General features: G+C 39.6%; 1 protein-coding gene across 1 annotated transcript in view; it reads left to right on the top strand.

Moving 5' to 3' along the window:
- USH2A (usherin) overlaps positions 1-12626 on the top strand; it is a 461429-nt gene that overhangs the window by 222026 nt on the left and 226777 nt on the right. Inside the window, exon 32 of the mRNA XM_087718552.1 lies at positions 1897-2044. Within this exon, the coding sequence (XP_087574678.1) occupies positions 1897-2044 (148 nt within the window). The remainder of the gene's footprint in view (positions 1-1896; positions 2045-12626) is intronic.

Here is a 12626-nt window from a genome sequence, read left to right as displayed (position 1 = left end):
AGATGTTTCATAATCAGGTTGTGTGACAGTGTCAGCTGAGAGAATACCAGGAATCCAACAATTGAAGTCTGAGCTACATATATTCTTCACAATTTAAATTGTGAGGCAAAATGTTCAAAGAAGAGGAGATGATAGAGCTGGTCTTTCAGCAAAAAGGATCCATAAGATCCAATCCCATATCCCACAATCTGAAGAAAACATAGAATTTTGCTTTTAGACAACTTCAGTTGTAGATGCTATAGTTTCCTCTCCAATACCAAACAGTTGCTGGCTGGAGAATTCTGGGAGTTGAAGTCCACAAGTCTTAAAGCTGCCAATTTGAAGACCTTGGTCTTACAGTATTTTAATAAAATGAATGCAGTTAAACAGCTGAAATGTTATAATTATGCCAAATATAAAATACAGCAAATGTTATACTAAGAACTAAAAGATGTGGAAGGAAAAGATTTTGAAAGGTAAAGTTAGCCTTGATTCCTGGAGGTTACATGGACATTTTCATATAGGGAGGCTTGACACCAGTCTGGAAGTGGTTTGTCATTTCCTCCTTCAGAGATGGGGTTCTTTTTGAACCGCCTAGTCTAGTTTAGAGACTTGGGATTTCCCAGTTGTCTTCCGTTCAAGTGATGAAAAGATCCTGACCCTGCTTGTGTTTTTTGAAGATCAGTCGAGATTGGCTAGGTGCTGCCACCTAGTGAGCTGAGTCAAGAAACTTAAGTTTCAGTATCTTTCTGTTTCGCCTACTCTAAAGAAACCCAATAAAACAATCTCCCACCCCCATGGAGGAGTGGGGGGAAAGACACCTAGAAATGTTTACATCTTTCCATAAACAAATTTTAGTACCTCCAGTGTAATGTGAAACACAAAAGTGTTAGAAATTGTTAAATAAGGAAAGACGTGTAGACCAGGGGTAGTAAACCTTTTTATACCTACCGCCCATGTTTGTATCTCTGTTAGTAGTAAAAATTTCTAACCGCCCACCAGTTCCACAGTAATGGTGATTTATAAAGTAGGGAAGTAACTTTATTTATAAAATTTATAAAGCAGAGTTCCAGCAAACCCCTACCGCCCACCATGAAAGCTGGAACGCCCACTAGTGGGGGTAGAGACTAGGTTGACTACCACTGGTGTGGACAGTTACTAGATATTTCAGTTCTGACTGTTTGCATCTAAGAAACGGATCCTGTTCTACAGAAGTCTATGGAGATTCTCAGTCATCCAGGTCATGGTTGCCCCAAAGGTGCTTTTCAGGAGGCAGCTGGACTTCCTTATTTTTTCTTTTTCTTATTTCGCTTCTCATCCAAGAAGCTTGTTCAGCTCTATCTGGATGGTGGGGAATAGTAGGATTCATATTTGATACTGTCCTACAGGACACTTTTTCATGCCAATGCCCTTTTCTTTTCTGTTCTGATTCCTGGATGGAGGTTGAGACCAATGTTAGCAGCAGGGACCTCTTCATAACAACCGTCTTTTCTGGAGGGCCCTGATCTTGGGAAAGACTCTTGAAATGATTGTAATTCCTCATAAACAAACACAGGACTGCATAAAGAAATAAATCATGCTACTTTGAGAACTAAACATATGAAGACCACTCTTAAGACAGAAACCAGGAGACTGTGAGTTCTAGTCCTGCCTCAGGCATAAAAGCCAGCTGGCTAACCCAGACACTCTTTCTCAGCCGAACCTACCTCACAAGGTGGTTGTTGTGTAGAAAATAGGAGGAGGAAGCAGTATTAGGTATATTCATCATCTTGAGTTATTTATAAAAATAAATGAAAGATAAAAAAACAACCTTTAAAAAATGACTAGATTTCTTTACATTTCTTTTCCTGAATAGTATACACCGGGGATGTATTTCATGTCAGGTTTTAGAATTGGTCTCTCTTTCTTTTTCCAAAGGCCTGCACTACAGGTGGATGCACAATCAGTGAAACTATTTCAGTAAAAACAATGAAAACTGGCCCAGAAGGGGTTCCAGCTCCTAAAGTCCAGTCTTTTTCCTCTGACTCTTTTAACATTTCATGGACTAAGCCAGAGTACATGAATGGTGAGTGAACTGTTTTAGCCTCAAGTTAAAAAGATGATTAGTAAAGGTAAATTAATATTCTAAATGGCAGCTTCTATGTGGTGCTTAATTTTTAATGATCATTTTAGCACATAAAATACGGTGATGGTATCATTGTCTACAGCTCGGAGATCGAAGTTTTCAATCCTGTTTTGCTGTTTCAGTGGCTCAAAAGTGCTCCCTTTTGATGGTTCTAATGTATTGCATTCTCTTATTTAATGCTTTATGGAACAATTGAACTGAAGGGTACTTTCTGAAATCTCTTTTAAGCATGTTAAAAGATGCCATTTTCTTTATGGCATCTTCTTAATTTTGATTTCTAAATACATGCAGCTATTGGTTTCGTATCTGTACATTTTAAAGTGCTTGTAAGAAGGTAAATAACAGGCAAGGAATTGTGAAGTTTTGACTATATATACATATACATATACATATACATATTCACACACACACACACACACACACAATTTCCATACTGCCTTTACTTTTCTTATCGTATCAATGTGAATCTGGTCTTGTCAGTTAAATTGTCAGAGACAGCCAGCTGAGTCTAGACTATATAATAGTACTAGAATTTATATAAACTTCTTCTAAGCCATATTTAATTTTTTTCCTTGAATGCAGAAGAATCTCAGAAGTCTTGCTAAGAAAATACACACTATAAAATGATCAATTGAACATCTTAGAAGAAGTATATGTGTATGTACGTATGTACGTACGTGTGTGTGTGTGTGTGTGTGTGTGTGCGTGTGTGTGTGTGTGTATAATGTATTGTGTCACAACTCCTGGTATGCCCAAATATGGGAGGGAGCATACTGCTTACCTATGGTCTTGTTGTATTCAGGTCTTTTCCCATGTAAGATTGAGATTGTTTTGGCAACATTTCGGCGAGGTCCCACTCGCCATCTTCAGGCTGGTGTTTTTAGCTTCGTCCTTGTGCGAGTAAGGCATGGTTGGAGCTGTCGTCTTTCTATAAATCTTGGTGGGGTTGTGTGGAGTGCTGGCTTTGTTGCTGTAAGTGGGTTGATTGGTTGTGTAGTTGCATCCTGATTGGTACATGGAATTGATGTTTGTAGATTGGTTGGCTTTTGTATCATCCTGTGTGAGTAAGGTGCTGGTCGTTGTTCTTTTGTGTTGTAATGACCTGGGTGGTGGGTGGGGTTCGTTTGTTGACTAGGGCTGGTTTCCAGATGTCTGGTAGGCGGGAGGTATCATCACATTTATTCATGTTGTGCGGGTGTTTCTCTATTTCGATGGCTTCCATAATTATTCTCTTGTTGAAGTGTTCTATTTTGGAGAGTAATTTGGTTCCTTCAAAATCAATTTCGTATCCTGTTGCTTTAAGGTGCTGGAAAAGGGAGGAAGTCTTTTCTTTTTTTTCTGACTTTATATCTATATAAAAATGGTTGTTGTACTACTGCAGTACTTGCAAATACCATAGCAGTGGATTAGATTTTCTTACAAAGATCACTTGTTATGGAAGCCTTCTCCAATGTGGCACATTGAAATGTTTTGGCACATCAGATTTGATGAGATAGAAGTCCACAAATTCTTAGCTAGCAGTTTAGAGGTTGAAGAGAGCTGGTTTATATGATCTAATCTGGTAGATACTGGAAGGAGAAGAACTTCCTCAACTGAAACAAAATAATTAATTGTAGGTCAGAAACTAGAGTGGTAACTTTTTCCTGTTGAGCCTACATTATTTGTGCCATAACATGAATGTAGCTTAATAGTTTATATTTTACCTGATACAAAGTAGCTAAATGTCTATGGATCAAACATATGAACAAAACCAGAGAGAAAAATGGCACCCCTATTTGTATTATATATGCATGCTCCTACTTTAAAAATAACTGGATGGTTTAAAAATATCTGATTGACTGTCTAGTTTCCCAGCAATCAGCTGAATTCACAAGGCTTATAACAGAAAATGATACTAAGAAATTGCTCCAGTTGAGTATAAAATACCTTTAATAATGTATTTGGTAGTTTTGGAGAACTATAAATATCTACTGTACTCTGCAAGTTAATTTAAATTTGAAGGTAGTCTGCCTTTTGCTTTGAAATGACATAGTGTCATTGATTATTTCAGAATAAATTGTAAGCAATTAGAAATTGTTACAAGACAAGTTTATTTGTCAGATGTGTATTGCAATGAGCTCAACATCACCGTGTCTTATTGCTTTTTTGGGAACATTTTTTTTTTCTATGGGAACAATCTATTTGGCATTAGATGTTCAAGACCAATATGTACAGTAAGTAACAAAATAAAATAATGGATGATGGGATTATCAATGACTACAGTTCTTTATCGTGGAATCGTATTTCAAGAACCATAGGGAGCACATTCTAAATAGCAACTATCAGCATATCTCGTTTTATCTGAATTTTGCTTTATTGCACTTCACAGATATTGTGGATTTTTACAAGCTTCTCCATCAGTAAACTATTAGTACTTGCTGAAGACTCAGATGATGATTAGCATTTATAGCAATGGAATATTTTAAATTAAAGTACGTACATCATGTTTTGTAGATGCAATGCTACTGTATGCTTAATCGACTATGGTATAGTGTAAACATAACTATATACATTGGGAAACCCAAAAAAATCATGCTTTATTCATTTTATTGCAATGGTTGCTTTCGAACCATTGGTCTGGAACCAAATCTGCACTTTCTCTGAAGTATGCCTGTATGTGAAAGTCATAGTTAAAAGAAACATACATCCTCCTTCATTAATTTAGGGTATTTCTAAGGCAGGTGCTTGGCAAGTGTATGTCATACAACAGTAGGACTAGAGGTGGTATTCAGCAGGTTCTGACCAGTTCTGGAGAACTGATAGCAGAAATTTTGAGTAGTTTGGAGAACTGGTAAATACCACCTCCGACTTGCTCCACCCCTATCTATTGTCTGCCTCCTGAGTCCCAGCTGATCAGGAGAAAATGGAGATTTTACAGTATCCTTCCCCTGCCATGCCCATCATGCCATGCCTACAGAACTGGCAGTAAAAAAATCTGAATCCCACCACTGAGTAGGACCATCCAGATTAGTCTTTGCTAGTTTGAAATTGGTGTTATTTTATTCTTTTTATGTAGAGATTTGAACAATTTAAACTAAGATCAGGCAGAACTGAACTGTTCCTACTGTTCTTATACATCTAATTATAATTGTTCTGATAACTTTTTACAAAAGAATCCTGAAAATGTATCATAATCTGTAATGTGTCATTTTTGAAAGATTTCATGGTAGGATAACCAATGGACGAAATTGAGAATTTTAATTAAAATCTGTATTTTACATTGCAATTGATGACAGTGCAGATCTAAATATAACACTGATCTTAAATTGCAAGGAACAAGAGCAACCATTGCAACAGATTTTTTTTTTTAAAAAGCTTGTAAGGATTAATGCAGGTAAGGCAGTAGTTTTCAGATTACACAGAATTATTATATACATTTAAAGCAGATCTCCTGCTTCTTTCTGAAGGCTGGGAAGAGAATAGTGATGACTAGAGCAAGCAAGGTCACGAACAAAGAGCTCGAGACCCAACTGGGTTACCTATAGCACTAAGTACATAAATATCTCTGTTACAATGAACAGGCAAAGGAAATATGTACAATTTGAACCTTGGATCTGCTTTCTAGATAGCTGAGCTTCACAGTTTGCTTTCATGGATTTTCTTCACTATGAGCAGCTTCTGTAATATCTGCAGCAAAACTCTTACTTATATAAGAGTTGTATATATGTGTATATATGGCATTTATCTTTTGTATAATAAAACATTTTACATAGTGAAGACATGCCTGTGCTCATTAAGATACATCATGGGTCTAATACTATAACCTAGTAGATGTTTTGTAGTGATCAGAAATGGCAATTTTTATCTTCAGATCCCAGTTTGTTGACATACGCTAATACCTTCAATTACAGCTAATTTTACAGAAATCTATTACGTAGCTAAAGCTCTTTCATAGTAGATTGCCACTAGGTTGTTCATCTGCATTAAATTACATCTTTTGATGAACCCCAGCTCAGCTATTTTGGAATGATGTAACATCATTTTTCATAGAATAAACAAAGATCAAAGTTTCTTATCATAGTCCATATATTAACTAGATATTTTATGACAATATGCAGATTTTGGAGAGAGTGTTTTACATTTGATTGTATTGCCTTCTTGAAATTGTTTGGTTTGCAGCATTTTATACAATTACCTCTAGAATTAAAATGGATAGAAGAGGCTTCTGGGCAAGTCCATGACCTTTCTGAGATAAATTCCATTACCTCACAGTAGGGGTGGGTTCCTGCCAGTTCTAACTTCTTCTATAGAAGAGGTTCCACAAATCTACCATGCCGTTTAGAACTGGTTCCAGCTCCCTCCCCCTGCCCATCCTCATATCATCAAGATGAAGAGCGAGAGGAGGAATTCTGGGAGTTGAAGTCCACAAGTCTTAAAGCAGTCAAGTTTGAACACCCCTGGGTTTTTTTTCTAAAGGGTTAGGGGTGCAAGGGTCTTGTAATTTGACAGCTTTAAGACTTGTGTGCTTCAAATGCCAGAGCTTCTGAGCCAACATTTTGGTTGCTAAGTAAGAGCATTGTTAAGTGAGTTTCACCACATTTTACAAGTTGGCCATGCCCACCCAGTCACAAGACTTTCAAGCCACTCCCACCCAGTCATATGGCTGGCAAGCCACTAACGCAAAGCAGGCCACACCTAAAGAAGAGGTTCTAAAATTTTTTGAAACCCACCACTGCCTCACAGACACAGTACCTCCTATTGGTGAATCAAAGATATGGTATGAATTGTCTTGACAGAGCCTTTACATAGCTTCTTTCAAAACTTGCACAATCACATTGTCGAGGGGAACCATAGCTGGTTCACAGAGGCTTAAAGCATATTGTCAAAATATCTGATGTTTGATTGCTAATTAAATGAATTCTTTGCTCCTTTTTTTACCATTGCCACTTTTTGTCTGTTTTTATAATAGTTTTCTGTGGGGGGGGGGGGGGTATGTGCATGTATCTACACACTCCATCTATTTGAGAAGTAGATTGTAAATATGAGCCAGCAGTGTTCAGCAAGCAGGCCAAAAAGCCAACACAATCCTAGGTTGTATTAACAAAGGGACAGAATTAAAATCACATGAAGTGTTAGTAGCACTTTATAAAGCCTTAGTAAAACCACACTTAGAATACTGCATCATATTATAAAAATAGATTGAAAGAGTGCAGAGAAAAGCAGCAAAGATGATTAGCGGGCTGGAGGTCAAAACACATGAAGAAAGGTTTCAGAAATTGTGTATGTCTAGTCTAGTGAAAACAAGGACTAGGGGTGACATGAGAGCAGTGTTCCAATATCTGAGGGGCTATCACTAAGAAGAGGGGGTCAACCTATTTTCCAAAGCACCAGAAGGCAAGAAAAGAAACAATGGGTGGAAACTAACCAAGGAGAGAAGCAACCTAGAACTAAGGAGAAATTTCCTGACAGTGGAATGGCTTGCTTTTAGAAGTTGAGGGTATTCCATAAAAGACTGGCCAGCCACTTGTCTGGAATAGTACAAGGTATCTTGCTTGAGCAAGGGTTTGGACTAGAAGATCTCCAAGGCTCCTTTCACCTCTATTATTCTATTATTTTGTTAAGTGACTCATGAAAGCTTATCCCAGAGGTGAATAACTTGCAGCCCAGATGCATATGGCTATTAAGCTTTTATGATTGTGATTTTGTGATCTATGTCATGTCAGCAATATAGGGCTTAAAATAAGTATAATAGAGATTTTAAAAAACAAAGACGTGTCTAATCCCATCCCAAACTTGCCCACTGGTACTAGCAGTTAACCGACTGCACCCCTAAATGGTATTAACTGCAATGCTCTGCCACCGAAAGGTTACCCATCTTGGTTTCTGGAGTACTAGATCTATTAGTCTCTGAACTTCTTTAAGATCATTTGTGAATGAGAGTTTTAGGAGAGCTGGTGTTTGTACTTGATAGCCATGTTAGAGTAGCAAAGTAAAATTGAGCTCCAATTCAGAATAGCCTCATCTAATTTAAATTAATTGCATATTTAAATTTCAGACCTAAAACATGCTTAAAATTGGGAAACTACTGTATAAAAGGTAGTGCATTTTAATAACCCAAACTTAAATTTTAACTTAAAAAACAGTTTTTATCCAGGACCAGCACAGTTCTATGGCCCATTAATTACATTCACAATTCCATTCCAGACAGTGCTGCTTGCATTTTAACTTTGACAAAGCCCTGTTAAATAATGTTCCCCTTGGATATGCAGAATATCCAGTGGCTTTAGATATTAGGTTAAAGGAAGTGGAGGGTTAGGGGTCAGGAGACCAATTATTTGTTAATTACCATGTAATTTCAGTGAGAATGGCAATAGTATGGATTTGCTTTCTAACGCTAAGTACAAGGTAAATGTTGTATCCCTGGGGTCTTTGAAAAGTTGCTTATGCACAGATAGGGAAATAGGGAACAATAACAGAAAGTACAGTCTTCTTCTGAAAAGCATTTAAACTGCAGCATCATAATGACTGTAGAATCCCTTTAAGCATCTCTAAGGACAAAACTTTGCCAAAAGAAATGCCAGAGATTCAATTTGGAATTAAAAATGTTTGGCTATTACAACTTGTCTTATCCTAGCATTTGAGGGTATACTGATTATTTTGAGAAGATCATATTGTAACCAAACATTAGCTTACCAAAAAGACCAATTGGAAATTTTGACCAAAAGATAACAGGGTGTTTGATTGGAAGACCTGAAGGACCGGGTAGATAATGTATTCTTTGACAGTTGGGAGCCACTTTTTTTAATTGACAATGAAAGGTATAATGAACAAGGAGATAGAATAAAATAACAGAGTTGGAAGGATTTAGGATTTTAGGATTTTATTTATGATTTATAGGCCGCCCTTTTCCCTGAGGGGACTCAGGGCGGCTTACAATACATGGGAAGGGGGGTGCAACAAAAAAAACATAAGACAGTGCATAAATAAAAATAAAACAATAAAACGCAACTTTCATTCAACATTCGGGTGGGGCGAATCAGAACCTTATCCCCAGGCCTGACGGGATAGCCAGATCCTAAGGGCTGTGCGGAAGGTCTGGACGGTGGTGAGGGTGCGAATCTCCACGGGGAGGTCGTTCCAAAGGGTCGGAGCTGCTACTGAGAAGGCTCTCCTCCGCATAGTCGCCAGTCGGCACTGATTGGCAGATGGAACTCGGAGGACGCCTAATCTGTGTGATCTAATCGATCGAAGGGAGATAATTGGCAGGAGGCGGTCTCTCAAGTACTCAGATCCACTACCATGGAGAGATTTATGGATGGTAAGTAGCACCTTGAAGCTCACCCGGAGATCAACAGGTAGCCAGCGCAGCTCGCGGAGGATAGGTGTTATGTGGGCGAACCGCGGTGCACCCACAATCACTCGCGCGGCCGCATTCTGGACTAGCTGAAGTCGCCGGATGCTCTTCAAGGGCAGCCCCATGTAGAGCACATTGCAGTATTCCAGCCTAGAGATCACGAGGGCTCGAGTGACTGTTGTGAGGGCCTCCCAGTTCAGGTAGGGTCGCAACTGGCGCACCAGGCGAACCTGGGCAAATGCCCCCCTGGTCACAGCCGACAAATGATGGTCGAAAGTCAGCTGTGGGTCCAGGAGGACTCCCAAGTTGCGAACCCTATCTGAGGGGTGTAAAATTTGACCCCCCAGCCTGAGCGATGGAACACTGGCCAAATTATTGGGAGGAAAACACAACAGCCACTCGGTCTTGTCTGGGTTGAGTACCAGTTTGTTAGCTCTCATCCAGTTCTTAACGGCCTCAAGACCCCGGTTCATCACGTCCACCACTTCATTGAGTTGGCACGGGGCGGACAGATACAGCTGAGTATCGTCCGCGTATTGGTGGTATTTTATCCCGTGCCTCCGAATGATCTCGCCCAGCGGTTTCATGTAAATGTTAAATAGTAGGGGTGATAAGACCGAGCCCTGAGGCACCCCATATGTTAGGGGCCTCGGGGACGATCTCTGCCCCCCAACCAACACCGACTGCAACCTGTCCGAGAGGTAGGAGGAGAACCACTGCAAAACAGTGTCTCCCACCCCCACCTCCCACAGTCGTCGCAGAAGGATACCATGGTCGATGGTATCAAAAGCCGCCGAGAGGTCAAGGAGAACCAGGATGGACGCATGGCCTCCATCCCTGGCTCTCCAGAGATCATCGGTCAATGCGACCAAAGCGGTTTCAGTGCTGTAACCAGGTCTGAAGCCGGACTGGAAGGGGTCAAGATAGCTAGCTTCCTCCAAGGACCGTTGAAGCTGGAAGGCCACCACCTTCTCAACAACCTTCCCAACAAAGGGGAGGTTGGAGACTGGACGGTAATTGTTAAAAACGGCTGGATCCAAAGGGGCCTTGGAGGTTTCCTAGTCCAACCCCCTGCTTAGATAGGAAACACTACACCACTTCAGACAAATGGTTATCCAACATCTTCTTAAAAACTCCAGTGTTGGAGCATTTTCAATTTCTGTAGGCAAGTTGTTCCACTGATTAATTGTTCTAACTGCCAGAAAATGTCTCCTTAGTTCTAAGTTGCTTCTCTCCTTGATTAGTTTCTACCCATTGCTTCTTGTCCTACCCTCAAGTGCTTTGGAGAATTGTTTGATTTCCTCCTCTTTGTGGCAACTCTTGAGATATTGGAACACTGCTATCATGTCTCCCCTAATCCTTCTTTCCATTAAACTAAACATACCCAGTGTCTGCAATCATTCTTCATATGTTTCAGCCTCCAGTCCCCTAATCAGCTTTGTTGTTCTTCTCTGCACTCTTTCTAGAGTCTCAACATCTGTTTTACATTGTGGCAACCAAAACCGGATGCAGTATTCTAAGTGTGGCCTTACCAAGGCATTATAAAGTGGTATTAACACTTCATGTGATCTTGATTCTATCCCTCTGTTTATGCAGCCTGGAACTGTGTTGGCTTTTTTGGCAGCTGCTGCACACTGCTGGCTCATATTTAAGTGATTGTTCACTAGGACTCCAAGATCCCTCTCATAGTTACTACTATTGAGCAAGTTACCTTATATACTATATGTGATGATAGATAGAGTGTGATAGCTAGATGACAGAGTGAAAACTCTGAAAGGGAGAGGATGTGGAAAATTGTGTCCCTGGTTATTTACAATTTATTAGTAAACTTTAGTAACATGATTTTGAGGTCTACAGTGTGAGAAAAGTAAAGATGGGACATCTTAGATTCCCTAATATGTTCCATCTAGTGGTGGGTTCCGGATTCTGGTTGGAACGGCCCCGGCGTCACCCACATGCCTGCACGCAGTGCGCACATGCATCATACTTACCTGCAATGCTTCCTCAAGACTCTGCGATGCTCCAGCTGCTCAGCGGAGCATCATGCAGGCACCGTACGTGCCATGCGCATGCATGGAAGCGCCAAATGCTTAAAGCACAGGTATAATCTTTATTGTCAATGTACTTAAATACAACCAAATTGGTTGGTAAGGAGAAGGGCGGGCAGGTGGGCCCTCCAGATCACCATACCAGAACGGTATCCGGTGCTCCGGGCAGCCTCCGGTACGCCCGTACCTGGGTGTACCGCCTGTAACCCACCACTGGTTCCATCTCTCCAATCATGCTGCAGACAAGTAGAAGTTTTAGAAATAGTTCATGGAATCTTTAGGGAAGGTAGATAAGCTGTAGTGGAGGGAAGTAACAGAAACCTTACCGTATAACTTTTTTTGTGTTTTGAAGGGAATAGGAGTTATTATGATAATATGAAGGTTGAAGGGCATATAAAAGGCATCAAAACTAGAAAACAAAATGAATCATAACCTTCCAGAGTTTTGTTGCTGATTTGCAAAGGTAAAGTGAGATACTTAACTTTGGAGAAATTGCTGACTTATTAATAAAGGATCAAATTGTCAGACAGATACTTTGTTGAAAAATGAGAGACATATTGCTAGAAATTAAAAACCTTTATTTTTGGTAGAAGTAATTGAAATATCTCTAGCCACAGGGATTATTTCTGAATTGAATTTTGCAATTAAAGAGTGGGATAAGAATAGCCAAATGGACTAAATATATGGAAATTGCAGTGGGGAAGATTTGATTCCAAGTTTGTACCTTTACTAAATGATATCCCATCCAAGAATCATTTAATAATTAAAGAGGCATAATCAATTAGCCTGGATTGAAAATTAGCAGTGACTGCTTGAGGCTGACAATAATATCATCAAGACCTCAAATCTAGAGTTCAGTCCAAGAAGATGCAGTATAAATTATGTTGGATTATCAGGTTCAATCAGCAGGCATGGTTGCCAAGAAGTTTTTACAATATTTTAAATCAAGGAAGGATTTCTGTTTGTCATATATGTTCTTTCAGTATTTTAATGGCAAAGACTTTTGTTACAAAACTCTTGGTGTTGAGACCTAAGCATAGCTGGTACAGTTTATATGGAGCTATATTTATTGAGTATGTTGAGAGCTGTTTCCCAGTAGACCACTATATAAGTGTTCAATTTATCACTGTAAGTGAACCTG

The sequence above is a fragment of the Thamnophis sirtalis genome, unplaced genomic scaffold, assembly GCF_051295495.1.
Source record: "Thamnophis sirtalis isolate CommonGarterSnake01/CBP01778 unplaced genomic scaffold, rThaSir2_p1.2 scaffold_6, whole genome shotgun sequence".
NCBI classification, from domain to species: Eukaryota; Metazoa; Chordata; class Lepidosauria; order Squamata; family Natricidae; genus Thamnophis; species Thamnophis sirtalis.
This window is presented reverse-complemented; position numbering and strand designations above follow the sequence as displayed.